General features: G+C 41.3%; 1 protein-coding gene across 5 annotated transcripts in view; it reads right to left on the bottom strand.

The window, feature by feature from the left end:
* ZNF521 (zinc finger protein 521) overlaps nucleotides 1-13,104 on the bottom strand; it is a 313,735-nt gene that overhangs the window by 282,462 nt on the left and 18,169 nt on the right. For 2 of the 5 annotated variants that reach the window (XM_018039575.1, XM_018039576.1), the window contains exon 1: nucleotides 8,821-9,237. The exons of the other annotated variants lie outside the window; for them this stretch is intronic. In XM_018039575.1, coding sequence (XP_017895064.1) covers nucleotides 8,821-8,962 — 142 coding nt within the window. In that variant the 5' untranslated portion in view covers nucleotides 8,963-9,237. Of the gene's footprint in view, nucleotides 1-8,820; nucleotides 9,238-13,104 lie in introns of those variants that run through there. 5 annotated transcript variants of the gene reach the window in all.

The raw sequence follows: 13,104 nt of genomic DNA, 5'->3' as shown, positions 1-13,104 counted from the left end.
GCCCTTTTCCCAACTCCTTTCAAATAATTTGCCACCCTTAAGGTTAACTTTGACATTTTTTTCACAGACTTTTTTTTTTTTTTTTTGGCTTACAAGAGAGAGATAAATCACTTTTGAAATTAAACAGTCTCCAATGCAGAGAGGAAAAACCACCGTGCTTGAGAATGAATTCCTTTTCTGCTAAATATACTCTTTCACAGGAAATTACCAGAATTAGCCAAAAGTCTAGAATAAGCTAAGCTAATTACCATAGGCACGAAATTGACCTTTACTTATAAACTGGTCAAAACACACAGTTACCTCATTATTTGTTAGACGGCAATAGCAAAATAAGCTCCGCCACACAGCCAAACATTCTTGCAAGCACAAATTCAAGTGTAAATACATTGGTATGTCTCTTGGTTTCAAAATCATGAAAAAACAAAACCAAATATACAAAGAGCAATTACAGATTATAATTGAGTCAACAACTTCAATTGACATTACCAGCCTCAAAGAGCTAAATGGTGGGAAAACTAAAAATAGTTCCATTCTAACTCTAAGAATGACACACAAATAGCAAGAGGGGCTAAGACAGTAAAACACGTGACGTTTTCCCTTGCAGCTCAAGAAATACTTCGCGATTTCCTACGCTGTCTTTTGCCTCATTTTAGAGAAGTACCCCCAAATATTTTAGTGCCACCGCTCCTCTGTGCAGGAAAGCAGAGGAAAAGAGAAAATGCCTCTTTAGGGAGAACTGGGATAATAAAATCTGTGACTTCGTTTACAGAACATTCATTTCGAATAGCAAAAAGTCCTCCAAAGTCAGAAGTAAATTATGTCTCAAAACAGAGTTTTCAGTGAAATAGTTACAAAAGAATCGTATCAAAGTATCGAAGAAATATGTAATTTGTTTTCTGTAGTCAGTTTTTTTTTTTAATATGGAGGATAAATATTTGAAATATTGCCATCCAGAATTCACAGAATCAAATGAGCCCAGCCTTCACTGGAAAGTCAATGAATGCCATCAGCCCCCTATCCGGCTGTCGAAACTTCTGCCACTCTGCATGCCAGCTGCTTCTGCGAACCTGCTTCTACAACTCACAGTGCTGCCCTTTGGCTGGCAGTCGCTCCAAGCCTTTCTTCACATCTGTAGTAAACTTAACTATATCATCACCCTTCAAACGGTTCCCAAATGCCCAAACCAACTTGCATTTCAACATGGAGAATGATCTCTTGGGTTCATGAGGCAAAAGCAGAATCCCCAACTCAAAGAGCAAGTAGTTTTTGTTTGTTTTCAAATAAGAACGTCGGGTTAAAGTAAATTGATAATTTGAGTTGATTTTTCATCTGGAAAACTATTATCTCCATACTCTATGCAGTGCCCGTTTCAATATACTGAGTTATAGACTGCTCATCCCTGGGGGAGTAATCACAAGACCTTTTTCATTTGCCCTGTCCTTTGCCCAGCACAGCACTATGTTGGGGTGAGTGCTTAGTAAATAGTATTTAGTGATAACGAGAAGGGAGAGGAGAGAGGAAAAAAGGAGTACATTAAAAAGTCCTTTCCTAGTATTTTTCCTGTGAATGGGAACAGACCAGTTACCTCCAAATTCAAAAGCATCTACATGCTTACGTCTTCGAAAGCTGATGCAATGTCAAAGCATCACATTTGCCTTTGCTGGTTTCAAATGTTTCATCTAGTGCTACAGACGCAACAAATAGGTAATGGGTCAAAGAGCTCCAACAAGCTAAAACCAAGTGGGTAAAATACTGTCAGATTAGAGCCACTCGGAAAATAAGTAAGTGTCCCCACTATGGCGAACTGGCCCCCCACACCCATTCAACCCTTGGTGGAAGGCAGCAGACGCATACTGAACACTCTCGGTTGTTTAGCATCAGTTTCCAGCTTCTCATAAAACTGACAGCACTCAGGGAAATGCGGGGGCTGGGTCTGAATTTTAATATGATTATTTAAATGCTACGCATCAAGTCTGCAGGCCTGTTTGTTTTTAAATAAGGAGACACTCTGAATACTTTAAGTAGTATGCAGAGAAAATGATAAGAACTTGCCTCCCTTATTATTCAAGAATATGGGCACTTTACACGAATCCAAATCAAACATATCAAACAAATAGGAAAGCCTGCATGATGCTTTAGGTCTTAACAGATAAGGAGTGACCCTGGTCCATGCTTCTGACACTGTGGCTAGTTATTAAAATGAGGGTCATTTTAAGACTAATAAAAAATGGTTTTGCTTCCACTTCTGCATTTACAGATAGAATCCTTCAGGGACTGAAGTCAGTCAAGCTTATTCACTTCTGCTGCAACTTCAGGATGCAAGCTCCAGCCAACTGGTGAATTTGTTTTTAGGTCACCACTTAAGAGGGACCCTCTGGGGGGTGGGTGCGATTACAGCCTCTGATGCCTTAGTGTAGTATAATGAGCTCCGGAATCTCAGGCTGTCTCCTAACAGTAGATTGTTGTTGTGTGCGTGTTTTTTTTTTTTGGCCAACCTCCATGTCCATGAAGAATTTGCTCTTGCCCATTCTAAAGATGAGTTTATTTGTGTTATGAGTTTCCATTCCTAGTGGCGCTGGAAGATTCCAGAAAGCTTACATTGTCAACCATTTCTTTCCCACAGGTGGCTACACTTCAATAATTGCACATGGCCTTAGTTAGGTAGTTTTTATAAAGTCCTTTGAGAGTCAATCATAAAAAATAATTGTATTACTCTGCTAGCCATTCAAACCTCTGACTTCAACCTAAGGGGTTATAAATACAGGGTCCGTGCCTGTGAACACTGCCCCACCCCCAACACCACTGCAGGACGGACAGCTGTTATTCCAACTCTCTGGTTGTACTACAAACCCTCCCAAAGGGCAATAATTTAAAGTACCTGCACATCTCCCCTCCCTGCACTACGACTACAAACTCCATCACAGCTGCAGGCACCATTCTGTCCACTGCCCTGAAGGAGGCCACCCAAACGTGTTTCATCCATCACACGCAACCTCACACGCCCAGTCAACTTTCTGGCTCATCCCTTCTGAAAGGGCCCTATGAGGCACTGGGCTTAACAATGTTTGAACTTGGATAAAGGCTTAATTTTGGAACAAAGACACGATTATTATTATAAAAATAAATGGTGGCTCTCTGTTTTCAATTGTGTTAACATTACTTATAAATGGAAATTTAAAAGAAAGTGTGATTTTTTTCCTCTTATTATGTTCCCTGGCAGGTGGTTTCTTCCTTCTTCTCATCCTCCTCTTCATAAGGGTTGTTATTGCTACAACTTGGTTTAATAAAATTACAACTTTGGGGAAAATGAAAAATTGCACTGGCTTAAAAGTGTTGGAGGCAATAAACCCATGGACTTCAATTAATTTCAAATGTGGGATCAGTTTAAGGCCAACCAGCAGAAATTCTATTCTGTCCATGTAAAAATGAGGTTTCACCACATTTACTTTTTATAACCTATATAAAAGTCAAGTAAAAGTAATGAATATCTAAAAGCCATCTCAGCGGACTGGCAAAGACTATCTGTATTCTTGAAACTCATCCTACATATTTCTCTCTGTGCAACAAGGATCCCAGGCCTGATCAAAGTTAAAAAATGTCAAACCACTGAGAAAACAGCCCAATTTCCAATCCATCTCACTGCCTAGAAATGGACCTCCTTCCAAGCCACTTTTGCATGGAAAAGCACTGGCAAAAGTAAGAAAAACTAAGAGATCATGTGGTTATAATTATTACCAGGCAAGGAATATTTCTGCAGCTCAGTGGTAAAGTAAAACTCTGTCGCTTTCTGCTCCCAATAGTGTCCATCGCAAAACAACTGCCTCATTAAATCTCTGCAGTAAGATTAATATGCCGTAGCCGCACTACATTTATAACTTGGTACTCTATAAAAAGCACATTTAATGGTAAGAGCCAGAGCCTAGATACAAAGTATTACTATAAAAACTTCTGGCAGCGAGTACACAGTGCAGGCCCTCTGTCCTTCTTGCCGGAGATATAAATGAGGCTTTTTCCTGGTGGATTCTAAGCATGAGGCCCTACCTTACAAACCAGTCTGTTTTTACGAGAGTGGCAGAAACACAGGATTCAGAGGATGATGTAAATATGAATGCAAGAAGACTACTTAACAACTAAGATTGGCAAGAGATGAATGAACCCAAAATACTCCACTTACACACACGCAAACTTAAAAACTGGACCATTTCCTAACAGTTTGTTCTTTGGTCATAGCCAGCTTTTCACCAGATTAAACAACCATGGCATGAATTACTCACTCTTAAAGCAACCCACACAGTGCCAGTAAGTTCAAGAAAATACCAGCTAAAATATGCACACTGCCTTAAAAAAAAGAACAAGTCTTGGCTTCATATGAATACCATGACCTCTTGGATCTGAAGCGCCTAAAACTACAAAACACTAGATGTTCAATAAAAACTGAGCTCAACACGACATTATTAGTAGACTAGTAAAAGTATGTTTTTGTTATTTTGGAAAGCTGCCTAAGTTCTCTCTTCCAAGGATATCTTCTGAAAATAAAAAAATAAAGCATTATAACCCTAGTGTCTTATTTTCAGGAACTCTATGATGAATAAGTCAACAGATAATTTAAATACATGCATTCCACACTCAAATGTCCCCAGGTTGCTACGAATGATGTACCTCAAGTGAACAATAAGCTTGTGCCCCAAATAATGGATTGTCTGATGTTGTTTTTAAAGTTCACATATAGTCACAGTGACTGGTCTTCTAGGTTTTACTGAAATCCCACCCCTAAAAAGTAAGGCAGAGACGACTCTTATTTAGAGCAAACCATGTCTGAAAAGCACTCCTACCCCACACGCCTGTGTACTCAGCTGCTTCAGGTATGCCCAACTCTTTGCGATCCCATGGACTGTAGCCCACCAGGCTCCTCTGTCCATGGGATTCTCCAGGCAGGAATACTGGAGTGGGCTGCCATTTCCTCCTCCAGGGGATCTTCCCCGCCCAGGGATCGAGCCCGCGTCTAATGTATCCCACGCACTGGCATGCATTCTTTGCCACTGTGCCACCTGGGAAGCCTCTACAAATGTGCTCAGATTCCATCAGCTGGTGTATCGGGATGCTAAGAAGGCAGGAAAAGTTACCTCTGGGCTACAAAGAGTTAAAGAGGCGCCTTCCTCCTTTACCAAAGAGTTTAAAAAAAAAGGGTGGGATCATTATTTTGTGCTTTCTGGGCTCTACATATGCATTCTAACTGGAAGTCCCATAAGCTGAGAACAGACTTGGGGAAAATAAATCATCCATTGTTAAAAAATCACAAGCAGGCTCTGATGAAGGAACAGGGCTGGCTGGACCCCACCTGCCTGCTACTCTGCTGCCTCCCCTTTTTCTACTGTCAAGAAAAAGTAAACAAACGAAACAAAAGCAAAAGCCCTCTGAGGTGGTCAAGGATGCACATGTCCCGACTTTGGCCTCAGCTGGCAGAACAGGGCCCATCGAGGCTGAGACCCAGTGATGACAACAGGTCCAGGGAGCTCAAGGAATCGCGGATACAAATGGGCTCTTCTTATTTTTCCTACAGTGTTTATGTTCTAACCACTCTATTCTCTGAAAGTTGTTAAACTGTTTTAAAGAAAAAAGGGGGGAAAAGAGAGAGAGAGAGGAAAAAAAAAGACACATTTTCATGTACTTTTCTCTCCTGCCTCTAAAATCTCATATAGAAAGAATTATCTCTATGTTAAAATCACACAGTTGGAGTCTAGAATTTCGGTGGTTTTGCTTGATTGTTCTGCAGGTCTATCACGGTCCTTGAAGATCAAAGAGAAACATCTCAGATGCTCTATTAGGAAGGGGCACATGCCAAATATGAACGTACTGCCACTCTTCTTTATCCAGTGAAATTCCTCATAGGAGGATGCTGAGTGGGAGGAAATTAGCCTTGGGAGAGGTTAAAACACACACAGAGACACATACACTCTGAAAACTACACACTCACACTTTGGAACCAAATTAAGTTTCTCTTCTTCCAATCAGAATCCTACTCAAATTTCCTTCCTCGACTTCATCCTTATTTATCTTTAACATGAAATTTAGAAGAAAGCAATCATAGCACTCTAAATTTCATAAAGAGTATTTATAAACAGATTCCTGCCTTAATCACTTAAGGTTAGCTAAAGAGGAGCAGCACTGGGCTGTCTTAATTTGAGTGACTGTGGCTGTCTTGTTGCACCTTCAGCAAACAAACATTTACTGAGCATCCACATAGTAAGAGGCATTTGGCTAAGGCTCTGGGCTTCCCAGGTGGTGCTAGTGGTAAAGAACCTGCCTGTCAATGCAGGAGACATAAGGGACGTGGATTTGATTCCTGGGTGGGGAAGTTCCTCTGGAGGATGGCACAGAAACCCACTCCAGTGTTCTTGACGGAGAATCCGATAGAAAGAGGAGTGGTCCATAGAGCAGCAGAGTCAGACACGACTGAAGCAACTCAGTTCGTGCACGCACACGCACCGGAGATGAAACATCTAAGACCTGGTCCTTGTCCTAAGGAGCTTAAAATCTTCTGCAGAGCTTCCCAACCAGTGGGTCAAAAGGGGGTTCAGGTGTTCAAGGATACTGACTCCACCCTCCAAGTGGCCAGGTTACAGCTAGAGATAATCGGACACTGGCAGGCCAATTGCTTCTCCATTTATCCAAGTGTTTCCTTCAAAACGTTTCATTTTTCTGTGTGTGCCATGACATGAGAAGGGCTGGGAAGCACTGGGGCAGAGAAAGGGAGGGACGAATAAACCGGTAACTGCAGAAGGCGGTGCTCAGCTGGAGAAGTTTTCAGTTAGATGGAGCAGCGCAGAAAAATGTTAGCTAAAGAGGAGCAGCGCTGGGCTGTCTTAGAGGGTGAGCAGCACTGAGGACGGGCTTCCCTGGTGGCTCAGCTGGTAAAGAATCCACCTGCAATGCGGGCAATCTGGATTTGACCCCTGGGTTGGAAGATCCCCTAGAGGAGGGCATGGCAACCCACTCCAGTATTCTTGCCTAGAGAATCCCCATGGACAGAGGAGCCTGGTGGGCTATAATCCATGGAGTTGCAAAGACAGGACTGAGCAACTAAGCACAGCACGGCCCACAGCACAGCGCTGAGGACAAGTGATAGATGGCACTCCAAAAAGAGGAAATGGGGGCCTCCCCTGGTGGTCCAGTGGTTAAGAATCCGCCTTGCAATGTAGGAGACATGGGTTCAGTCCCTGGTGGAGGAAGTAAGACTCCACATGGCTTGGTGCAACTGAGCCCAGGCCTTAATTGGTGAGTCCATGCAATGCAATGGAATATCCCACATGACACAAGTAAGACCTGATGCAGCCAAATAAATACATAACTTTCTTTTTTTTTTTTAAAAGAGGAAACATATGTAAAGGCAGAGATGCAAAACATGATGCTTTCCAAGAAGCACATGCTCTTCTATGCTACTCAAATGAGGGCCTCTGGATAGAATGGAAGGAAACGGGAGCAGTGGCAGAGACAAGGCTGGAAAAATGAGCGGCTCACGAGGGAACTACTGTGGGCTAAATAGTCAGATATTAACCTGGTGCTATGAGAAATCACTGGAGGACTTTAAGGAAAGTGACTGCTTTCATGCACATTTTAGAGAGATGCCCCACTGGTGATTAAGAAGAAGGTTTGGAAAGAGACCAGAACTAGAAGCAAAGAGACCAGTATGGTGACTCTGACACAATGCAGGGAAGAAGTGCAGAGAAAGCAAGATAAATCAGTAGCAGAAAGGGTTAACAGGAGGCACTCCAGAAACAGGATCTGGAGGACTTCAGAGGGACTGTGGGCCTAAGAAAAGGGGAGCCGGCTCAGTGACAGCCAGGCCTCAGGCATGGTGGAGCCGGTCCTAGAGATGAACTTGCTGTGTCTTGGCTTTAAGACAAGTGTATTAACCAAGGCTAATTAAACAGGTGTATGAACCATGGCTTTTTTCACTATCTTCATACCCAGATTTCACCTTTTATCTGTAATCCCAATAAAGCCAAAGCTGGAGAGAGATTGGACAGAAATACCACAATCACACCAGCTAACTTTTTAATCTAATGGGAGAGATTTGCAAAGGCCCGCTGACACTTCCTGGGACTTAAAAGGTCTTTGGTGAGATTCCTTTTACTTTGGTCTTGTTTCAAACACACATAAAGCCAAGGGAAAATAAATCCAAAATTTGGCTAAAAACAAAAACAGATACTGATTCTAATAGCTCTCTTTTATTCTCTTTTAGGGGGAGGAAAAAAAAAAAACATTAACTCTTAGTTTAAATTACTATGATTCCGCATGTAGCTCATGATCCTTTCTGAAAGACAACGTGATACACTAGACCACTACTGTCAACAATATAAACCCGAGTGAATCCATTAAAACTTTCACATTAAAAGACTCGGCCCTGGGACTTTCCCTGGTGGTCCACCGGTTAAGAATCCGCCCAGCAAAGCAGGAGACATGGATTCGATTCCTAATCAGGGGACTAGGATCCCACATACTGAGAAAAAGAGCAACTAAGCCCACTTGCCCCAACTAGTGAGTCCATGCACCACAACTAGAGTCCGTGCCCGGAAAGGAACCATCCCGCCTGACGCAACAAAAACCTAGAGTGTCGCAACTAAGACCCGAAACAGACAAATAATAAAATAAATAAATAAATATATTTAAAAAAAGAAACAAAAGGCTTAGGCTTCATGTGGAAGAAAATAGAGCAAGAAACCACAAGAATGATAAGTCAGCCTGACAAACATGAGGTGGAAACACTTAAAACGGGTACACAAAATCAAAATCATCTAGCCTAATAGAGAAAAAGATTACCCTGGAAAGGTTTCGTTCCAGTTTTCCCCGAGATGAAGGGTTTTCGGTGATCTCTCCCATGTCTTTTTATTGTTGTTGCTGTTTTGTTTTGTGGGGCTTCTTGGCAAACACCTTTCTTCTCACCAGATTTGAGTCCCTTCATTCTTCCACTTAGCCTGGTGCCTTCATGTTCAACATCACTGGCTCCCTGGGAAGGGGCTGGTAATATATCTGGAGTATAGTCCCTAACTCCCTACAAAAACCGACAAACAAAACCAACTTCTACATCCCTAAGCTCAATCTTCAACCAAGTCCATGGACCCTTTGTTCCATTTTATATTAGAAAAATATTACATAAAGTTATTGTTAATATCCAGATACACTGGTCTAATTTTCCACAGCCAAGTGATTTTAAAACTGCTAAAAATCTACTCTGGAGGAAAACAAATTACTTAAAAACACTTATGTGTAGTTTTTAGCGCGTAATGACCAGGTATCCTGAAAAATGCTTCTTAGGGCAACTACAACAATAAATGAAACATGTTTGTGAACCTAGGATTCAGACATCTGGATATTTGGGGAAGAGTCTACTTATTTTTTCTTTAAATGTCATCAGTAAGCCTCAGGTATAGGATTAATAGCATAGTGAGGAAGTATTACTCCACCCAGGCAAAGAAAATCTGAAAAGAAAACCTTTATATTCCAGACATCATATTTTCCAATATTTCTCCCAACTGTTCTTATGACTTCAGCTATTTTCTCTAATGCCAATCCAATTGTAACAATATTTCTTAATTGGACACTTAAAGTAAACTATCTCAACAATTACTGAAGCACACTAGCTTAGGGAGAAAGTTTTGTTTTGAACAAGAAACATTAGTTTGCTGCAATGTAACAAGACTCATCTCTAAATTTTGAGATGATAAACTCCAATCTCACTCACAAAAATCAATTCAATATTACCACTCCTTTCTCTTTATTAGTGACTCTGCTTTCACTTTTGTTTTAATTGAGGAAGTTCCTCTTCTTAATTGCAATGATATATTTGAAAGACAGGGAAAGTCGGTTTTGTCTAAAGGTTGTGAGTTAAACACAACATTTGGGGCATTATTATTCCACTAAATGGAATCATATCACCCAGGAACATGAAACATCTTGCTTTTTTTTTTTTTTTCCTTTTTCTCCTTCTGAAGGGCCAACTGCTTCTCAAACAAACTGGGGATCAAACTGTCATTAAAATATAGAGTGGAAATTGATTAAAAAAAAACATTTTAAAAGATTTTTTCTTTCCTTTCAAGCTGGCACACAAGTAAGTGGACAGCCCACATTTCTAAGAAATGATCCCATTCAGGAAGATAAGAAAGCAGTTTCTAAAGAACTTCTTCGGTAACTTAATGGCTCAGCAACAAAGAAAGAAGGAAAGAGAAAGACCCTATAAAATAAGGTACATGTTTGTACAATGAAAGATCACAGCAAAAAGTGAGGCTGTGATTTATGGCTTATGAGCTATTACAAAATACAAGAAAATTTATGTACAACTGGAAAAAGAGAAATTCATTTTGTTCCCCTCTAGTTGGGCTAATAAATTTAAAAATATAGGCAAACCTAAATGTCTAAATTTCCTTCAGCCTGATAAACAAAACAAAACAAAACAAAAAGCCACATAACCAAAAATAAACTATAAAAATGGATCATTATTGATTAAGTACCATTTCTGAAACACTCTGCTTAAGGAATTTGAAACAAAGGAAATAAATGAGCATCCTTTTAAAAAACTTTTTAACTGCACTTTTTATTTCCTACAACACAACTACTTATATTTCCCTATGAGTTTAATCAATGTTTTTCTTTAGTTCTAATGCAATCTCTCCAAAAAGCAGATTTTAATAATGTACCTTTTCTTACAGAATGACAACCTTGCCAAATGTGCATTCCATCTGCATGGATCTGCAGACAAGTAATAAAGACACCAGTGTCATTAGCATAATCAATACACAATTTACAGAGCTACCCAGATAGAACTGAAAGCGAACGTGTATGCCATTATCTTAGTAACTATAAATTAATAGTTGCTTGTGGAAACACATTCCCACTTACATTGTTTCAATCCTGATTTGTCAAGAGATAAATATATATACATATATACATATATAGAGACATATTTCAAATGATGATTTATCATCAGACAATCCCCATATATGCATAAAGTAAAATCAACTAAATCAATCAAACATAGGGCAGAATGGCTGATAAATACCCATAGTTAATCATTTTTTTTACAATATGCTTTAATAAGCAGAATACACACACACACACACATAGATATAAATATATTAATAAATAGATTTCACTGGAAAAGGAACATGCTCTCAGATGGTGAGCCAGGAGATCGCACCCTATTTTCTTAAAAGAATAATAAGAACACTAAGCACTAATCTCGTCAATTCTACTACTTGCTGCTTGCAATTTTGAAAGTTTATATTTAACCAACATTTTTTTAAATACGTGCCATCTCTAAAACATCATCTCTAAGACATCAGAACTGGCATCATTTCTTCAGGGATGGTAATGGGTCGTGCCCAGTTCCCTCCACAGATGGCATCAATGTCCCACCAGCTCCCAGCACAGTGCATCCCCAACACGTGTGTCCATCTTGTCACAAAAACAAAGAAAATTTGCATGAAAAAGTGGCATATTTCAAATGGGAGAACACAGACACTGCTTTAGGATGGTAACCTGCCAGTGGGAAATATGAATTTCTTTTTCCCCTAGCTTTTCTGCACAGTGGATTGAAAACAGCTAATGTGACACTGGGGCTTCCCTGGTGGCTCAGTGGTAAAGAATCCGCCTGCCAACACAGGAGACAAGAGTCCCATCCCTGGGTCGGGACGATCCCCTGGAGGAGGAAACGGCAACCCACTCCAGTACTCTTGCCTGGAGAATCCCATGGACAGAGGAGCCTGGCGGGCTACAGTCCAGGGGGTCGCAGAGTCAGACACAATGTAGCAGCTAAATAACAACATCCAGTATGACGTCACAGGAAGCTGTTCAGCCCAAAGTCAGAGGCACTGCTCTAACTGCGCAGGCAGTGCCATCACTCACTGTCTCCTGTCACCCAGACTGGGCGAGGGCTCCACCTTCGCCTTTGAGGTAGAGCGTCCAGAAGAACGCCTGTCAAAGGCCACTGAACCTCTACAAGAGGGTATTTCTGCTGAGATTTCACCAGCGATGGGAAAACACTCCTGGACCCCTCACTTGAGCACCCCATGCCCACTTCCTCAGAAATATCTCCCAGATCAGCTTTCTGAGGCATGCGATTTTTTTTTATCAGAAGCTAAAGCTTTGAAACTACTGAGCAACTGAACAACAATAAAGCCTTTATCACACAATTAAGGATTTGTTAGGTATCCACTGCTTTCAATTCTCTCCCAGGTGTAACTGACTAATATCTTTTTTTTTTTTTTCTTGTAGAAGTAACTTGTGGGAGGTGGGATGAAATAGTAGAAGGATCTAAGATCAAAATGCTTAAAGCAAAAGAGAACACCAAAGGTGACTGTGGTGGCCGATGTTAGTTGCTCAGTCGTGTCCAACTCTTTGCAACCCCATGGACTGTAGCTCAACAGGCTCCTCTGTCCATGGAATTCTCCAGGTAAGAATACTGGAGTGGGTAGCAATTTCTTTCTCCAGGGGATCTTCCTGACCCAGGGACAGAACCCGCATCCCCTGTGTATACTGCGTTGCAGGCAGATTCTTTACCATCTGAGCTACCAGGGAAGCCCAAAAGGAGGCTTAGAGGTTTCATAACATGCAGAATTCAAACACAAGTGATCAGGCATGGCATCCCTCAGATCAACTCACTGGGACACACTGGTGGTGCGCAGACCACACAAGTCTGAGACCTTGACAGCTAACACTAGACTAAGGAAGGCGATTCTCAGGGCAGGGGGCCCCAACTCTGGCTTGTGTTAAGCAGCTGAGAAGGATGGGAAAAGTTACTTTAGCATCCACAGTCTAGAATATGTACAGCCATGAGAGGCCATTCCTAGAATCAGAAGTCAAGAGACTGAGACTCCTTCCTGTTCTGTCACAAAGCCATGGTGTGATTGGGATGGGGCACAGAGGCTCCTCCAATCTTGGAGACATCGGGGAAAATCCAGCATCCTTGCCCTGCCTGGACCACTGCATCTCCCAGGCTCTAAACTCGTCTCTAACAAGACCTCCAGCCCCAGACAATGCCGACCTATCAGGAAACTGAACAGCCACCCCAGCCCTTTCAAAAGTGTCTTCTAGAATATCTATTTTAAA

The sequence above is a fragment of the Capra hircus genome, chromosome 24, assembly GCF_001704415.2.
Source record: "Capra hircus breed San Clemente chromosome 24, ASM170441v1, whole genome shotgun sequence".
Classification (NCBI taxonomy): Eukaryota; Metazoa; Chordata; class Mammalia; order Artiodactyla; family Bovidae; genus Capra; species Capra hircus.
This window is presented reverse-complemented; position numbering and strand designations above follow the sequence as displayed.